The sequence below is a fragment of the Salminus brasiliensis genome, chromosome 4 (assembly GCF_030463535.1).
Source record: "Salminus brasiliensis chromosome 4, fSalBra1.hap2, whole genome shotgun sequence".
NCBI classification, from domain to species: Eukaryota; Metazoa; Chordata; class Actinopteri; order Characiformes; family Bryconidae; genus Salminus; species Salminus brasiliensis.
Window position 1 is genome coordinate 42,164,801 of NC_132881.1, and position 17,254 is coordinate 42,182,054.

Consider the following 17,254-nt stretch of genomic DNA (forward strand, 5'->3'; position numbering starts at 1 on the left):
CGGCATGTAAATAATGATCAGATTGCCTCGATAAACACCACACTTTCTGTCCTAATCAATCTGTTAATCATTTATCACTTTGTTTGATCAATACATTTGTAAATATGACAGTTTGTGTAATTAATTAATGCATTAGATATGTACAGCTTGTGTACGTATTTAATTGTACAGCGAGCTATGATATAAAAGCAACTAAAATATCATGCTCTAGGGGCGTGTTTATTCAAATTGCTGCAGCAGGGAACTCTGGGAGGCAGCGTCCATGGTTTTTGTAGACCTCGAGTGTTTGCTTTAGGCTTGCACTGTTGTTATGTGATGTGTGTTAGTGTGGTTTATGTGTTTTTTGTGTGTGTTTTGTGTGTGGTTAGTGCATATTTCATTTGGCTACCAGTATCGAAAAATGTTGGTGTAATCTGGCTTGCTGGAGTGCCTGAGATCTCTGATTTGTGGTGGTCGTGTGTATAGTTAACTCTAAGATAGAGCAGTTGTGGGATACTGATTTAAATGAAATGTCTTGGTCTGATGGTTGTGGTTTGTACGCTACAGAGTTGACCAGTGATGTGGGGTCACAAATTGCAAGGTTTTTCAACAGGAGGAATCCACAACCCACAGGAAGTCTGGACACATCATTGGTGTTCCTGCCAAAGTTCAACCAAAAGTTTCTTGGGCCCAAGCAGCCTGAGGGAGTTTTCTTGTATAAGTCCACCCTTGGCTTTCTCCTCACAGCACTACCAGATTAATAGTCGCGACAGGTCCAGATATTAAACCTGCTGGATATCTGTCGGGGGCTTGCGAGGCATCAGCGATCACTCTGCAAGGTCTCGGATCTTCTTCATCTTACAGAAAGTTCATATTAGCGATAGAGCAATCGCCGATTTGCCTCTGACGTGATGTTTATGTGAGGTGTTTTAAGGGTTCTCCAAACATAAGGGCACTTTCACACCTATAGTTTAGTTTGTTTCTGGTCTAAATCGCTTGACAAGCTTGTAAGTTTTCACACAGGGAAAAATCTGAGGACGTAGGCCTTATTGGACAGGAGCTAGACAGTAAATACAGGAAGAAGGCCTGGTGTTGTGGACTAGTGCATATCTCTCTGCAGTTTCACATGGAGCAACGGCAGAGATGGCATCTGTTCACAGCTGGAGAAATTATCTGAGCTATAGACCAGGTTAAATGCAAAGCACACCTGGCTATGGGAGCCGTTTCGGTCCACCTTGCGGAGTACGCCTGCCCAAACGAATCACACCGCAGGTGAGTCCGCTTCAACCAGACTGTAAAGTGCAGCTGTGAAACCACCCTAAGAAAATCCAGAAGAGGGCTGAGGAGAGCATGACCTCTGTACCAGCACAGAACACAGCCAGACTCAATGGTGGAGCCCCGCGGGAGCTTGCTTCGAGAGAATCTGCGGAGGCCATGCTGCCGTGCTAGCCATGGCGAGGGCACATGGGAGCCATACTCTGCACAACTACAAGTGGTTGCTGAGCATCACAGGTGAATGGTGCAGCTTTGCGTAGCGCTGGAGGGAAAGGCACTATAAGTTCTTGGGGATTCACCGCTTGAAGAGCACCACAAACTGGCAGCACTGACCACGCTGGCCCTCCAGCAACGTTTCGGCTGTAGCAGCAATAGGAAAGACAGTATTTTACCGTGGCTGTTTACGGTGATGGCGTTTGAGCTTTGCATCCTTAGACAGCAGAGCAGCATCTGCCTGGATGATCTATGATATCCCTCTAAACTTGAGAACACACCATCCTGACACTACAGTGGGACAGTGGACATTAGGGGTGACGTGAACACAGATTTCAGTGTTAACTCACTCTAGGCCACTCTGCTACAGCCTGTTCATTTTCTACCTAATCTCTTCATTTACACACAATAACAAATATAATAAGCAAATAAACAAATGCAATCATCTGCGTTGAGCTGAATCTGAAGCGTCTCTAATCACAACATACATCTACACACTGGGTCACAAATGCCCTATATGTCCAAATATTTGTGGCCACCCTTTCTAATAAAGGCATTCAGCTAAAAATATGTTATGTGAATAATAGTCTCAGTGGTTGTATGTGTACTTATGGCTCTGTATGTATAATCTGCATTGATTTCAGAAAACTTTAATAATAATAAAACACTTTTGCACTAAATTGTTTATATATATATAATATTGTCATTATTATAGCCTATATTAATAAAACACTTTTGCACTAAATTGTTTATATATATATAATATTGTCATTGTTATAGCCTATATTAATAAAATACTTTTGCACTAAATTGTTTATATATATATATATATATATATATATATATATATATATATATATATATATAATATTGTCATTATTATAGCCTATATTAATAAAACACTTTTGCACTAAATTGTTTATATATATATATAATATTGTCATTATTATAGCCTATATTAATAAAATACTTTTGCACTAAATTGTTTATATATATATATAATATTGTCATTATTATAGCCTATATTAATAAAATACTTTTGCACTAAATTGTTTATATATATATATAATATTGTCATTATTATAGCCTATATTAATAAAATACTTTTGCACTAAATTGTTTATATATATATATAATATTGTCATTATTATAGCCTATATTAATAAAATACTTTTGCACTAAATTGTTTATATATATATATAATATTGTCATTATTATAGCCTATATTAATAAAACACTTTTGCACTAAATTGTATATATATATATATAATATTGTCATTGTTATAGCCTATATTAATAAAACACTTTTGCACTAAATTGTATATATATATATATAATATTGTCATTATTATAGCCTATATTAGGTATTCCTATTTAAGATATTTGGAGTTCGTCTCAGGGACTCTTATTTTGACAGCTCCAGTGTTGAGTCCTGCTGTAGAGGCTGCGAGGCTGAGGGGGGGTTTCTCATTCACTTCAGTTCATTCAAAGTGATCCTTCAGCACAACCCCACTCAGGCACCGCTGCACAGCCAACGAGACATCAGAAACAACAGCTCATCTGGATAAATAAGGTGAGCACTGGAGGAAGGGTCGGTTTGCAGCCCTAAATCTAACGTTTGGATGACCAGATCGTCCAGCTGGCGATGTAGCTAGCTAGCATTAGCTTAGCATGTGGACAGGCTCCTCGGAGCCCAGGCAGAGAGCTAAGCTAATTAATCCAGGCGGAATATTTGGGTTATATGCTTTTATTCAGATGTTACGTTTGTTTATTTAACAATTGTAGAGCTTATCATGACTAAAGAGGGGGATAATTCAGTAGGTAATGTTAGTACAGGCGTGTGAAATCAACGACGTTGGTCAGTGATGAGGCGAAAACGAAGAGATGCTCCGGGCTGATTTTGCATTACTCAGTTTTGTGACCTTAAAGCAGGCGATTAATCCGGATTGCTTGTGTTAAAAAGTATTATATAATTTTCTTAATTTATTGAATATTTTTGTAATTAAAATATGTGAAGGTTAGGCTGTTTACGTTAAAAATTTGCGTTGAAAATTGTTTATTTACCTGTTTATCGTGTTTGTTGGTTCTAAACAGTTTTATTTGATTGAAATGATAAATTATAACTATAAAAATTAAAATAATAATGATTATACAATTTTTTAAAATTTATCCGTTCCACCTTAAAAAACCGTGCAGCAGTTAACGTAGTGGTACGTCCCGGACAGGCTGTAACTGCTGCGCCATTTAAGGTGGAACGGATAATTGTGCTGGAACATGAATTGAGTACTGCCAATTGAAAAGGGCTCCCTTGAGCAGATAAATATGAGCATATTGGCATCATGACTAATGCCAGGTGTGGGTTAGAGGGGTATAAAACACCCCAGTATTGAGCTGTGGAGCTCTGGAAGGATGGTGGTGCTCCATCCAGTAAATTTGGGATGAGGTGGGATGGTAATCATCCAACATCCTGATCTTACTAAGGCTGTTTTTGCTGAATGCAACAGTCAGATCCTCAGAAATTCTTCAAAATCAAGTAGAAAGCCGCCTTCCCTGGACAGCAGAGAGTTACTCCAAAAAAGCAGGATCAGCAGCCGGTATTTCCCGTTCCCATCCCACATCTGGTTTAGATAATCAGTCCTGGTGGAACTGAACTGAACTGATCCGTACAAAACACCATGCTGTGAGTAAATAAGCCAGTGTTTTCCACGTCTAGTCGTATAGTTTCACCCGTCTGCTGCACCGGAGTCCCATCGTAGATCTTTATCCAGGGGAAGATGAAGCTCTGCAGTGCAGGTGGATACAGGACTGGAACTGGATGCTGAAGAAAAGAGGTTTAGGTGCGGGGGTGGTATCCTCACCCCTGCCCCCGTAATGTGGTCTGAGAATGGACACTTGAGTGATTCTTTTGTTGGTTTGTTTGTTGTTTTGTCCCTCTCCTCTTTGTCCGAGTGCAGATGAAGCCGCGGTGGGGTTGGATGTGTCTCTTGCTGCTGTCCGTCGCCATGGTAACTTGGGCCCAGGAGGAAGAGCTGGATGACGATGAGGAGGAGGAGGCACAAGTGGAGGATGGGGAGGTGGACTCTGAGGTGGACAGCGGTGAAATAACAGCTGATGCTAACGTGTCCTTTCAGGTCAGAGGTTTAATGAGGTTTACTGTGTACAGTACTGAGGTTTTAGGCACCTGGGAGCAAAGCTCGGTTTCAGCCAGCACAGCGTGGAGGTGTTCAATTCCAGCAGCAGCAGCAGCAGCAGCAGCTCACCTGATTTACCGTCGTTAAGCCCTGATTTACCAAACCAGGTGTTGATATGAGGAGAACTCTAAATAATACTAGACTCCATAAGGAGAACCTTGCAGATGTTTTAATAAGCACAGTAATGGAGAACCACCACCACTTTCTGTAGGAATGTTATTAGTGTTTATTGTAATATATATATATATATATATATATATATATATATATATATATATATATATATATACTGCCTAGATAATTTGATAAATTCTAATTATCAAAGATGGCTTGATAAATTATTGCACACTACTGTATAATGTATTGATTATCTGCCTAATTGATTATACAGATAACTTGTGTACAGGCCGGTTACGATAATGATTGACTTAATTATTGTACAATTAAATGGACAAGGCATTAATCATATTTGCTGAACTCAGTATAGCGAGGACAGCACGTTAATATGAATGAGCCGATAAGTTTTTTATCGTTGTTTATTTATGTAGGATGATTTATATGAATACATTTTTATGTTATAAGTCCAATGTCTGAATAATCCTAATAATTAAATGTCCATTGTTCTTTTAAAGGGTGTAACTGCATTATTATGCTGTTTTTTATCAGTTATATAAGCAGCAATACAAAACAATAATATTGTTTATTGTAATTATTTCTGCTACAGAATATTGTCCAAAAATAAAGAATAGTTATAGTGGCAGGCTTACTTGTGCATTGTGTACGTTGTTGGTATGATGGGAGTGATTTAGCATATGCCCTTACTGAAGGCTTCACTACTCGCACTACTGACTCCAGCTGAGGCTGCTTCTACCTATGCAGTATTTTTATTAAAGCGCTTACAATTTACAGACTGTGATAAAGCTTTAAATTACATGAACCATAACTATTAGTCAGCTTCTTTTTTTTCTTCCTATTAATAATTGTAATATTATTGTTATTATTATTATTGGTATCAGTACTGCTAAGTTTATCAAAGATTGTGCATCTGTGGATTTATACATTTATTAGTCATTTTGACCAGGAAAGGATGGGGGGGGGCCTGGTGAGTCCTGGTTTCTCCCAATGTTTCTTCCTCCAGCTTTGAGGAAGCATCTTTGGCGTGTTTGCTTGGAGTTTCCTGTTCATTCGTTTGTTTTTGTTTTCTGTCTGTATCTGAATATTCTGTAAAGCTGCTTTTTTTTTTTTTACAACATCAGGTTGTCAAAAGCACTGTACAAATAAATGTGTTTTTGACACATCTTGACAGCACGTCTTAACACAGTTGTACATCTTTGAACTTTCCAGGTGACGTATAAGACCCCTGTACCGACTGGTGACGTTTTCTTCTCCGAAACATTCGACGATGGATTGCTGAGCAGGTACGGTAGAGATTAGATATAAAAGAAAATACACCTTTAAACTGCAACCCAACAGCCCAACCACATATTGTGGAAATGGGCTGGTCCTTTAAAATATTTGTGCAGAGGATTTGAGCAAGTACAGCAGTGTAACTTCTACGTGACCAAATGTGGTGAATAAATGAATTTTATATTAGAGATTAACAATATTTAATATGGTGATGTTTTTATTGTTTAATGATCAGTTTTGTTGTCATGATGGGCAGTCTGCTTTTTCACTGATGTTGTCAGGTCTTAGCAGAAGCTGCACACTTCATTACAAACAGTGGGTTACAGACATACTTATCAAGAGTCTTAGTCAGAGAACACTGGTCTCTTTCATGTCTTTAGTCCTATTTAGTGGCGTTTAATAGAGCATAAGCTGATTCCAGATCAGCATGTGTATTATAAGAGGTTTGAAAGTGGGCTAGTGTAATTAGTCCTGTTTTTTTGGATGGAGTGAAGCAAATTGTGTTTAAAAGCTGTCATGACTGGTGCATTGTGTCTGTGTGTCAAAATATGGCGATTAATATTGTATATTGTGAATGTTTTAATTGGCATGGTGTAATTTTTTATCAAATTGTCCACATTGACTTATTTGACATCCAAAACTAAGCTGAAGACGTGGTACAGTGCAGGTATGCTCCAGCCCCTCCACTCTAATACTGTAATACTCTGTTCTAATGTTCTCCAGATGGACGAAGTCTAAAACAATGAAGGAGGATGCAGATGAAGATATTGCTAAATATGATGGTGGGTTTTTGCAGATGACACTGCTGTCATTTATTTATATATATTTTTAAAACAAACTGTGTGTGTGTGTGTGTGTGTGTGTGTGTGTGTGTGTTATTTTCCTCAATAATCATATTACAGTCATGAGACATGATTATTATACACCAATTTGCCATAACATTAGTACCAGTTCACGTCACCTGACAGGAGAAGTGAAAAATATTGATTATCGTCATCTACACTGGGCATGGATATATTGTCCAGGTGTGGATATATATTGGGCAGCAGGTGAACAGTTGGACAGTCAGCTCTTAAAGGTGATAAAATCAGAAAAAATGGGCAAGCATAAGAACCTGAGCCACTTTTACAAGAACCAAGCTTTGATGGCTAGACAGCCGTCTGGGTCAGAACATCTCCACCAAAACATCAGGCAGGTCTTGTGGGGTTTTTTTCTGGTATGAAGTTGTCAGTACCTACCAAAGGTGATTAAAGATGGATAGATCTGTGAACCAGCGACAGGGTCATAGGTACCCAAGGCTCATTGGAGGTCTCACCTCTCAGCTTACAAGACTTTTTCTGGATTTACTGGTAACGCCTTGGTGTCAGATACCACAGGACATCCTCAGAGGTCTTGTGGAGTTTATGTCTCGAATGGTCAGATCTGTTGTGGCGGCACAAGGAGGACCTACTCAGTTTTAGGCAGGTGGTACTAATGTTATGGCTGACTGGTGCATGTTGGCTCAGTGGTTGACAGATTCTACACCAAAGGTTCCAACCCCTGTTTGAGTGAACCCTCTGGACAGAAAGCAAACAAGCCTGAGTGTAGCTATCTGTGAAGTGTGTTTCTTCAAACACTGTGTTTTCTGTTTTCAGGCAAGTGGGAGGTCGAGGCCCTGAAAGAGAACAAAGTGCCCGGTGATCTGGGGTTGGTACTGAAGTCTCGTGCGAAGCACCATGCAATTTCATCTCCTCTGACCAAACCTTACATCTTCAAGGACAGGCCGCTCGTGGTCCAGTAAGTGAATTTTCTAGTTCTTGCTAATGAGCATACTAATGAGGGACTAGGAATCCATTTTGGTCAGAGCCTGAGTGTGGTTAGGACTTCCTGCGGAGGGAGTGGGAGGAGAGTTGGAAGATAGGAAATTTAGCAGATCCCGAGCGGTACGGGAAATATTCTTAAATTAACATTTACAGGCATTTCACCAAACCTTTATAACCACATAAAGAGTCTGTTTTTATTTATTAATCAGTATTAATACTTTTTTTTATGCAAAGAGTTTCATCTAACAGAATACTGTATGATTTATCGGCACTGTACCATTATAGCTGATTAATGCTAATACTGCACAAGGACTCTCAAAAGTAAAGCCACCACAGGTCTAGTGACTCTGGCTGGCTGGTTGTGGTATGGTGTGTAGCTCCACCCATCCCCATATGTTTCAGTGACAAAACAGCCCATTTCCCATCTCATCTTCCTCCTTTTAACTGTCTTTAACTGTCTTTCCATCTCTAGTGTCTCCAAATTCTAACAGTTACTGAGCTCATACTGGCATATTTTCCATTTTCCCTCAGTAATCATTTTTTAATCCTTACTTTGCTCTGTCTTAAGAAGGCGGGGTTACACTTAGGAATTAAGTGATTGACAGCCTTGCCTGAAAGAGACAGGTTGTCTGCAGGACCTGCATGGCACCCTCTCTGTTCATTACTTGAAGTAGCTGAGTTGTTGTGGAACTTGCATGACTTTTTACTGTTCAGTCAGTACACTTATTGGACAGACTGGGAATCCAGGGAAAAATCTACTCATTGATGCTCAATGAAGGCGGTCTGAGACACGCTTGGTCTGGGAGAAGAGGGTGGGCTAATAATGCAGTGGTGTATAACAGGGTATCTCAAATGTGTACACCAAATGTATCGATTAGATGATAGATTATGTGACAGCAATAGTAAGATTAATAATATTGATAATAATAATTATAATAAAAGCAGAGGCAGTGATGTATAACAATTAAAGGTTAAAAAAGGATGATTTTAAGTACTTTTTAAATACAGATGACCTGCTTAGGATTTGCGTTCTTCTGCTTCTGTATGTGCTTAATTCACACCATGGTTTGTCTTTAAATTAGGTATGAGGTCAATTTTCAAGATGGCATTGACTGCGGTGGTGCCTACATCAAGTTACTGTCGGACTCTCCCAACCTGGATTTGGTAAGTGTTTACTGTTTACGGGCTTACAGAAACAGTGGCTTAAGTGTGTGTTTTTAAGTGTGTGACCGTGTTGCTTTATTGTGCTCCTTACAGGAGCAGTTTCACGATCGAACTGCATACAGCATCATGTTTGGACCTGATAAATGTGGGGAAGATTACAAACTTCACTTTATCTTCAGACACAAGAACCCTCTGAATGGAGATTTTGAAGAGAAACATGCCAAGCGACCCGACACAGACCTCCGAAAGGTGTACTCTGATAAGAAAACTCACCTTTACACTCTGGGTGGGTGTTTTCGCAAATGTGTTCTCTGACCCACCTTTTTCCATCTTCACTGCATTCGTATTGTTTGTAGTGTAAGGGGTGTGATGGTGAGGAAAACATAACTGAATAAAATTGTTGGATCATTGACTGTTTAAAGCAGGGATGTCGCACCTTATCTGCTGGTGTGGCTGCAGGTTTTCATTCCAGGCAAGCGGAAGCACACGTGATCAGTTGTTTGAACTCTGGCCAATTGATTAAACAAGTGGAGTCAGGTGTGCTGCTGGCTGTTTAGAACGCTATCCTGCAGCTGCACCAGCCCTTCATTGTCTTTGTAATTACATTGTTGGAGCTGAAGGTTATTTTATCAAAGTGTAATTACACATGTCCTTCATTCACTCTCTTCATTTCTCTTTGATTTTTAGTTCTTAACCCTGACAACAGCTATGAAGTATTCATCGATCAATCCAGCGTCAGCAAAGGAAGCTTGCTGGCTGACGTGATTCCGCCAGTGAACCCGCCTAAAGAGATTGACGATCCCAAAGACTCCAAACCAGATGACTGGGATGAGAGAGCTAAGATTCCTGACCCAGAAGCAGTCAAGCCTGAGGACTGGTGAGATCTTAATCTTTGGCATCAAGAGGAGTCGAGTTAGGGAGTGTATTGTAATTATTATTATTATAATGTTGGTTAGTGTTGTGTATGTACTGCCGAAATCCACTATATGCTCAGAAAAGCATATTCCTATACCAATATAGTCTATTTATATATTTTATATTTTCCATCTCTGCTCATCACTGTAGTTACCGCACCTTCTTAATTCTACACGCACAAATCCTTAAACCAACACACACATTTACATTTACATTTATGGCATTTAGCTGACGCTCTTATCCAGAGCGACTTACAAGGTTACTCGTATTACAGCGGTGGGTCAGTGTAGTGTTAGGAGTCTTGCCCAAGGACTCTTATGGGTGTAGCGCAGCAAAGTCACCCAGCCTGGGAATGGAACCCCAGTCTCCCACATGGTGTGGTAGCTCAGTGGCAGGTAGTGGTGTTATCTGTTGCGACACACACACACGGTTACATGTATTATATAAATGCATTATTTGAGCATGAGACTTGAATGAGGTTTCTCCTAAAGTGGAGCACAACAGTAATCAACTGCCGAAAGCCATTGACTGACCAAGTTGGATGGTCAAGGTATCAGTGTAATTACGTTCTACATGCCTTCTCAATTCGGTTTCCCTTCATTAACATCCTGTTTCTCTCTGTCTGTCTTTTTGTAGGGATGAGGATGCTCCAGCAATGGTGCCAGATCCTGATGCGATGAAGCCGGATGGCTGGCTGGATGAAGAGCCAGAGTTTGTGTCAGACCCTACTGCAATTAAGCCTGATGACTGGTAATCTTTTCACTCTGCCTTCTCTGTGTTCATTAGGCAGTTGAATAGCACTCTAACGATACCAACCATTTTAACCAATGACTAGAGAAGCATTTGAGGAGCAGTGGAGAGTGGTGAAGATTTACCCTACTTCTTAAAATAGCATGATAAAAAAAAAAAAAAAAAAAAAAAAAAGGTTTGCCCACCTCTTACCACCCACACTTACACAATGCACCTAGATGCCTGGTTATGACATCGATCAGGAGATGCTCACAAAAGACCATGAGCTTTAAATTATAATGTGTCTTTTCTAAGGTCTTTTTTAAAATGAATCTATACTGTATTGAATTTGGCTGCAGTCACTGACTAACAACGATTTTTCTTTCTTTCAGGGATGAGGAGATGGATGGCGAGTGGGAGGCTCCTCAAGTGCCAAATCCAGCATGTCAGACTGCTCCCGGGTGTGGAGAGTGGAAACCCCCCACCATCAATAACCCAAAGTATAAGGGCAAGTGGAAGGCCCCACTCATAGACAACCCCAACTATCAGGTATTGCCTTCTTAAGAGAATGGACAAGACTCCATGTATACTAGTACTGGTTAAATCATGTCAGGTACACATGTGACTTAATGTGTTTCTCATTATTTGTCCTTAATATCAATTCTTATTTCAATACAAAAACAGGCACTTGTATAGATTAGTGTTCAACAACCTCACTCCTGGACATGCCTTTCTGGAGATTTACGCTCCAACCCTAATAGGCCCCTCCTGATGCATGTAATTATTAGATTAAAGTAATTATTGCTTTCAGAAGTTCTTGGTTTAGCTATATGACGTGTGCTAGATTTGGGTTAGAGATTAAACTAGGAGGTAGATTTCCTATTGGAAGGTTAGGGATCACTGGTGTGGCTGTTGCATATTGTACAAAATAAAAATGATGTGTTTTGGGGTGTATGAGTATCTGCAAACAACATAGATGTGTGTAGTTTATATTCAGAAAGTTCTAGCTTTCAAAATACCTAAAATTCAGGTCATTAACTGTGGTGGTCCGTGCTTACCCAGGGTGTTTGGAGTCCTCGTAAGATTCTGAATCCGGACTATTATGAGGATCTGGAGCCGTTTAAGATGACTGCGTTCCGGGCAGTGGGGCTGGAGCTGTGGTCCATGACTTCTGACATTTACTTTGACAACTTCATCATCACTGCAGACAAGGAGGTCGCAGACCGCTGGGCAGCAGACAGCTGGGGGCTCAAGAAACTGGTGGCCAGTGCCAATGAGGTGAACACACAGATCAGCCTGGCATATGGGGACAGAAGCTTTTATCTGCTACTGAAAATCAAATATAAAAACGCTGTATATTAGTCCTTAATAAAAAACGAATGCAGGTCATATCAGGGGATCACTAATATGATTGCAGTATGAAGGCAGTTCACTATTTTTTAATCTATGTAAGGAAGCCCTAAGTATGATACTACTCCTCTAAATGCACTCTGCCCATGGCCAGTGTGTTAAATGGCTTCATTTTGGAATAGTTTTAGGTATATTGGGCAGTGGTGGCTCAGCGGTTAGAGCGCCGGGCTATCGATAACAAGGTTGTGGGTTCAATTCCTGGGCTCGGCAAGCTGCCACTGTTGGGCCCTTGAGCAAGGCCCTTCACCCTCTCTGTTCCCCGGGCGCTGGAGTTGGCTGCCCACCGCTCTGGGTGTGTCTGTACTCACTGCCCCTAGTTCGTGTGTGTGTGTGTGTGTGTGTGTGTGTGTGTGTGTGTGTGTGTGTGTGTGTGTGTGTGTGTGTGTGTGTGTGTGTTCACTACCACGGATGGGTTAAATGTGGAGGACACTTTTCGCTGTACAGTGTACACTGTACAGTGTCAAATATGTGCACCTTTAGAACCCTTTGGGACCTTTATATTTCCTGCCATGTGTCATAAATATTGCAATTATATATTGGCAAAACAGGCCCTGATGCATGTTTGTGTTTCTAACTATACTTCATATCGGACTCTCTGTCTCTCTTCTTCAGCCGGGGGTGTTCAGTCAGCTGACGCTGGCAGCAGAGGAGAGGCCGTGGCTGTGGGTGGTTTATATCCTAACAGTGGGTCTGCCTATCGGCCTGGCTGTTCTCTTCTGTTGGCCTAAGGTGAGACCTAACCAACTGCTTTACAAGCCTTGTCCTGAGGACCCCAAATATTGTACATTTCTGTGCCCCTCTTGCTGAATCGTGTCTGATTTGCAGCTTATCTGGTTATTTTCAGCCCAACCCGGGTCCTTGAGGACCCCCTGCCTTGCACATTTTAGTGGATTTCTGCTTCAGCACACTACCTTCTGCTTAAGAAGGGCTTGTTAATTAGCTGATTAGCTGGATTGGTTGTGTTGGAAATTGAGGAACCACTAAAATGTGCGGGATTGGGGGTCCTCCAGGACCGGGGTCGGGAACCACTGCCTTGACATGATCAACAAGAATGAGAAACACAGGCCAAGTTTAGTAAAAAATAAGCTAAATGTGTAGCTCTGTGGTAAAGTAGTGTCTGGACAGCTTTTAGAAATTAAATCTTTTTTGGTTTGAGCATCTTCTCCATTGTTCATAGATACATTTGTCCTTTTTTACAAGAGCAGGTCCTTCAAGCAAGTTCTTTCATTGAAGATGCTCACAGGCTTATGCCTTCATTCAGCATTCATTTAGTCCCAGCATGTTTTTTAAGATGCTCCTAATGATGAGGTGCTCTTGTGATCTTTATTTTTAGGAAAACAATCTTTGACCATGTTTGTCTATGTCTATCTGTGTCCTGCAGAAGTCAGATGATGAGTACGTCTACAAGAAAATTGACACCCCTAAAACAGAGGATTTAGAAGAAGAGGATGAAGATGAAGGAGAAGAGGAGGAGGTGCAGGAGAAAGAAAATCTAGAAGACAAAGGCAACGTGGAGGACGTTGCTGAACCAACCGGTCAGTAAAGAATGTGGACATTTTTGTTGTAGAAGTTGTGTGTGGAGGAGGGAGTGTACGTTACATAGAAAATATATGGTGACCTTGTTTAGCTGGGTTCACTGGGTTTTCCCCCATTTACAGGACAGCACTTGCAGGAGACAATTGAATGAATGTAAATACTCATGTTTAATTGGTTGCTTTTGGTACGTAGTCTACTTTGAAAAGGCGGTGCTTGATGCCTCGGACACATCACTTTTTTATCCTGCCAGCAGATCTAAATAAATCCAGAGCTGCGTCCTATCCAAAACTGTGCCCTATTTACTAAATTCTGTGCACTGTAACAATCCCACAACGCATCACACTAAGTGGGTTACTAATTATGTACCTGTCTGCCATGGAATACCCATAATTCATTGTGTTTTTAGTTTTAAAGATTCATACACGGGTTCTCTGAGCAGTGAGCTCACACGTGTAACAAATTGTCCAAAATCATTCCCCACCTTGTTGAATTCTGTTCCCTATAATAGCGCTCTATGTAAGTATCTGGAATGTTGCATGTAGGTGATGCTGAAAAGGACACGTCTTCGAACACAGCTCTGGATTTCATGCCAAGTGAAAGTCAGACTAAATTAGAGACACATAGTTTATTGGTGACACTTCATCACTAGCCTCCGGAGCTCTTTCTAAACCCAATCATATTTCTCTTTGTCTTATTCAGAGGAAAAGGAGAGCAAGACTGAGGACGAAGGTGGAGCTGCTGGAGGAGAAGAGGCAGAAGAGGCAGAAGAGGAGGAAGAGGAAGAGGAGCCTAGCAAGTCAAATGGCACGCCTTCAGATGATGAGGTAAGACTGCTACAAAACTTTATGAACTGCCTGCTACAACGTCTCAGTTCACTTCTGGCAGGCAGTAACACTGCTGTTCCGGTTTTCAATGGAATGGGCTGAGCTCTTTAAAGGAGGCGGAACTCTGAGCTGTGCAGTGTTTTGGCCTCCCGGACAGGAAGAGAGAAAGGACACTAGCTTACGTGAAATGTCTGTTGATTTTAATATTGGCAGTTTTGCACCAAATAATAAAATGGAGTGGCAGGGCTATAAATGCAGTCAAATTTCATAAAATTTAAAATGTCAATTATTAGCCCAGAGTAGCTTAAACAATCTGCTCTGGCAGAATTTGACAAATACATCATTTTCTCAAATCAGTCTCGTCTACTGAAACTGATGTGACTCTGAAGACATTGGGCATCTCTACTTCTTCAGTTTTCCAGTGTTAGAAAATTACCTGCATAACAAAAGCTAACAATTCCAAATCCCGAGCCATCAGCAGCCAGATTCAGAGAGAGCACTGTTGGTTGTGTTCTCTTCTGGTGAGTAGAACCGGGGTCCGCCAAACCAGCTGCTGGCTGCTCTGTAGGCTGCTCTGTTGGGAGATCGAAAAAAGGCGGTGGCTGGCTTTGCATGTATCGTCCTTACCTTCCTAGTGTCAAAGGCACTACCAGCGCTAGAGCTATGAATGGGAGGGTTAATTGGCAGTACAAAATTGGGAGAAAATGGGATGACATGTTTGATCACGTTCAGGTCCTAATACACGGGGTGTAGTGGTTTGCAAACAAAAGACTACCCAGGTTTCTTTTTGATTATTTCTATCCGAGTTTTTCTGTAGTGTTGTATAGCGCCCCCTGAGGTAGTCCGTACAGCTCAGTAGTGCAGTAGTGTGTAAACATTAGCATGTGTCTAAACACATACCCTACAACTTTCCAACCACGCAGATAACCCGTCCTTCAGTCCACTATGATTTCATCAGTTGAAATTGTATGGAAAAGATAAGAATGTCTGAAATGCTTGTTGTTGTTTTTTTCCTCAGTCGTTTTCCTGCAAACAGAACAGTGAGCGAGGGAGAATAAAGAAAGGGGGGAGAAACTGGCCGTACGAGAGCCGCTCTCTCTAAAGGCTCATTTATACTTCCTTTACATAAGAAAATGAAACCGCCACTGCCCGCATACTTCTATACGTCCTTTAGGTTGGCATGGATGTTAAGCAATGCAGCCACTAGAGGACAGTTCATATTTCCGGCTGAGGATAAATGAGCCTTATGTGCAATGGTGTGGGAGAGCCAACAAGACTACAGATAGCATAGCGATACTCATACATCCACTGCAATTCCCACAATGCCATGCAAATCCAAAATTCACTTGCTTACAGCTTAAAGTGTCTTGGGTGGAATAGCGCTTCTGAAAAATTGTTCACCATGAACATGGATGCTTAGTCTGTGTGTATTTGACATATGACTGCATGCACTGTACTGTGACATACCGTTAACCTCCTAATAATAAAGCATCTAATTAAATCTGATTCATTAAAATGAATAGTATCAGTCAGTAAGTAAGAAATATTCGGACATTGCCGAATGATCCTCTCATCGCGCAGTGCCATTTTGAGGCTAATCTGTATTTCTGTGTTTGTGTCCCTCCTGCAGATGAAGGATGCCGATGAGGGTATTCAGAGCACTGGAGATGGACATAAACAGGCTGTGAGAAAGCGGAGAGTACGGAAGGACTAAAGGGCCCTTTTTCCTTCCTTTTCTCCGTCTACCTTTCCCCTATTTCTCTTTTTCTCTTCCTCCCTGCCTTTCTAAATGCTGCATGCCCCTGGCTTTGCAAAGTCAACAGGCCCTGCTCCTCCACTGGAGCTTTCCCCTCTTCCTGCTCCTTCCAGTCTTCCTCTCCACTGATAGTTCTTACAGGTTGCTTTTGAGATTTAGCTGTATCAAGCAAAACTCTGCTGTATTTTCTCTTTTATTTATTTTATTTTATTGAAGGAGTAGCATTGAGGCCAGTTTTTACAAATGCTAGCACTAGCTTAAGTACTGTGATACAAATGATGGGGGGGGGGGGGGTGTTTTAGAAAGAAAACCACCTCAAATAACATTTCATAGTTATTTAAAAAAAAAGTTCTTTAACTTATTTAAAAAGTTGGCGGCATTTTTATTTATTTTTTGTTTTAACTTGTTTTAATGTTATTGATCAAAAAAAAAAAAGCGCACTGAATATATTTGTTGTTTCTATGTTGATTTGAGTTTGGTGTCCGACCTGAAGATCTCTCTTTCTAGTGTGTACACAAGTTCTAGTGATGGCGGCTTGGCTTGTGAATCTACTGCTGAAACTGTATTTACACAGCATCTGACCACACTGTATTACTTCAGCTTGGCAATCAGTGTTTTAAGGCATATCTGTCGGAACAGAATTCCAAATCTTATCCATATTCCCATACTGATGTAGTCCCTCCAGCAGGAGGTCGTTTCTACTGAGGTTAAGAGCCAACTGGATCTGAGCAAGTCAGACACCTCAGTTGTTGATGATTTTGAAGTTGCTTATCTTAGCTAGCTGTGGTGTTCAGGATGCTCTGTGATTACAGCCTCAGTAATAACGCTGCAGCCCTGGTCTCAAACGAGGTTGAGCAACACGTAGGAACCTTTCAGCTTTAAGAATACAAGTGTTTGTCTGGAGCGATGTGCACCGTTTGTTTTCTCTGCTGTTTTAAGGTCATGTTCTTGCCACCCGAGGGCAGCTTCTTGTTTACATATGTTTGTAAATTGTATGTTGCTCTTGGAAATAAACATTTAATACAAAACCCCAGTTTACAAACCCACGCAAAA

At 40.9% G+C, this 17,254-nt stretch overlaps 1 protein-coding gene across 1 annotated transcript; it reads left to right on the forward strand.

The window, feature by feature from the left end:
• Nucleotides 1-2,913: 2,913 nt before the first annotated feature.
• On the forward strand, nt 2,914-17,229 carry clgn (calmegin). Its single transcript, XM_072678508.1, has 15 exons — nt 2,914-3,040; nt 4,422-4,598; nt 6,003-6,076; nt 6,789-6,847; nt 7,700-7,841; nt 8,950-9,031; nt 9,125-9,317; nt 9,719-9,908; nt 10,583-10,696; nt 11,068-11,224; nt 11,738-11,953; nt 12,698-12,814; nt 13,467-13,620; nt 14,321-14,445; nt 16,076-17,229. The coding sequence occupies exons 2-15, from the start codon at nt 4,422-4,424 to the stop codon at nt 16,157-16,159; spliced, it is 1,884 nt and encodes a 627-aa protein (XP_072534609.1). The 5' UTR covers nt 2,914-3,040; the 3' UTR covers nt 16,160-17,229.
• The last annotated feature ends 25 nt before the right edge of the window (nt 17,230-17,254 follow it).

Bases quoted from the DNA above. Each gene is read 5' to 3' on its own strand.
- clgn (XM_072678508.1), top strand. From the start codon at position 4,422: ATGAAGCCGCGGTGGGGTTGGATGTGTCTCTTGCTGCTGTCCGTCGCC. The intron at 6,077-6,788 runs GTACGGTAGAGA...AATGTTCTCCAG, and splicing joins GACGATGGATTGCTGAGCAG to ATGGACGAAGTCTAAAACAA. The intron at 11,954-12,697 runs GTGAACACACAG...TCTCTTCTTCAG, and splicing joins TGGTGGCCAGTGCCAATGAG to CCGGGGGTGTTCAGTCAGCT.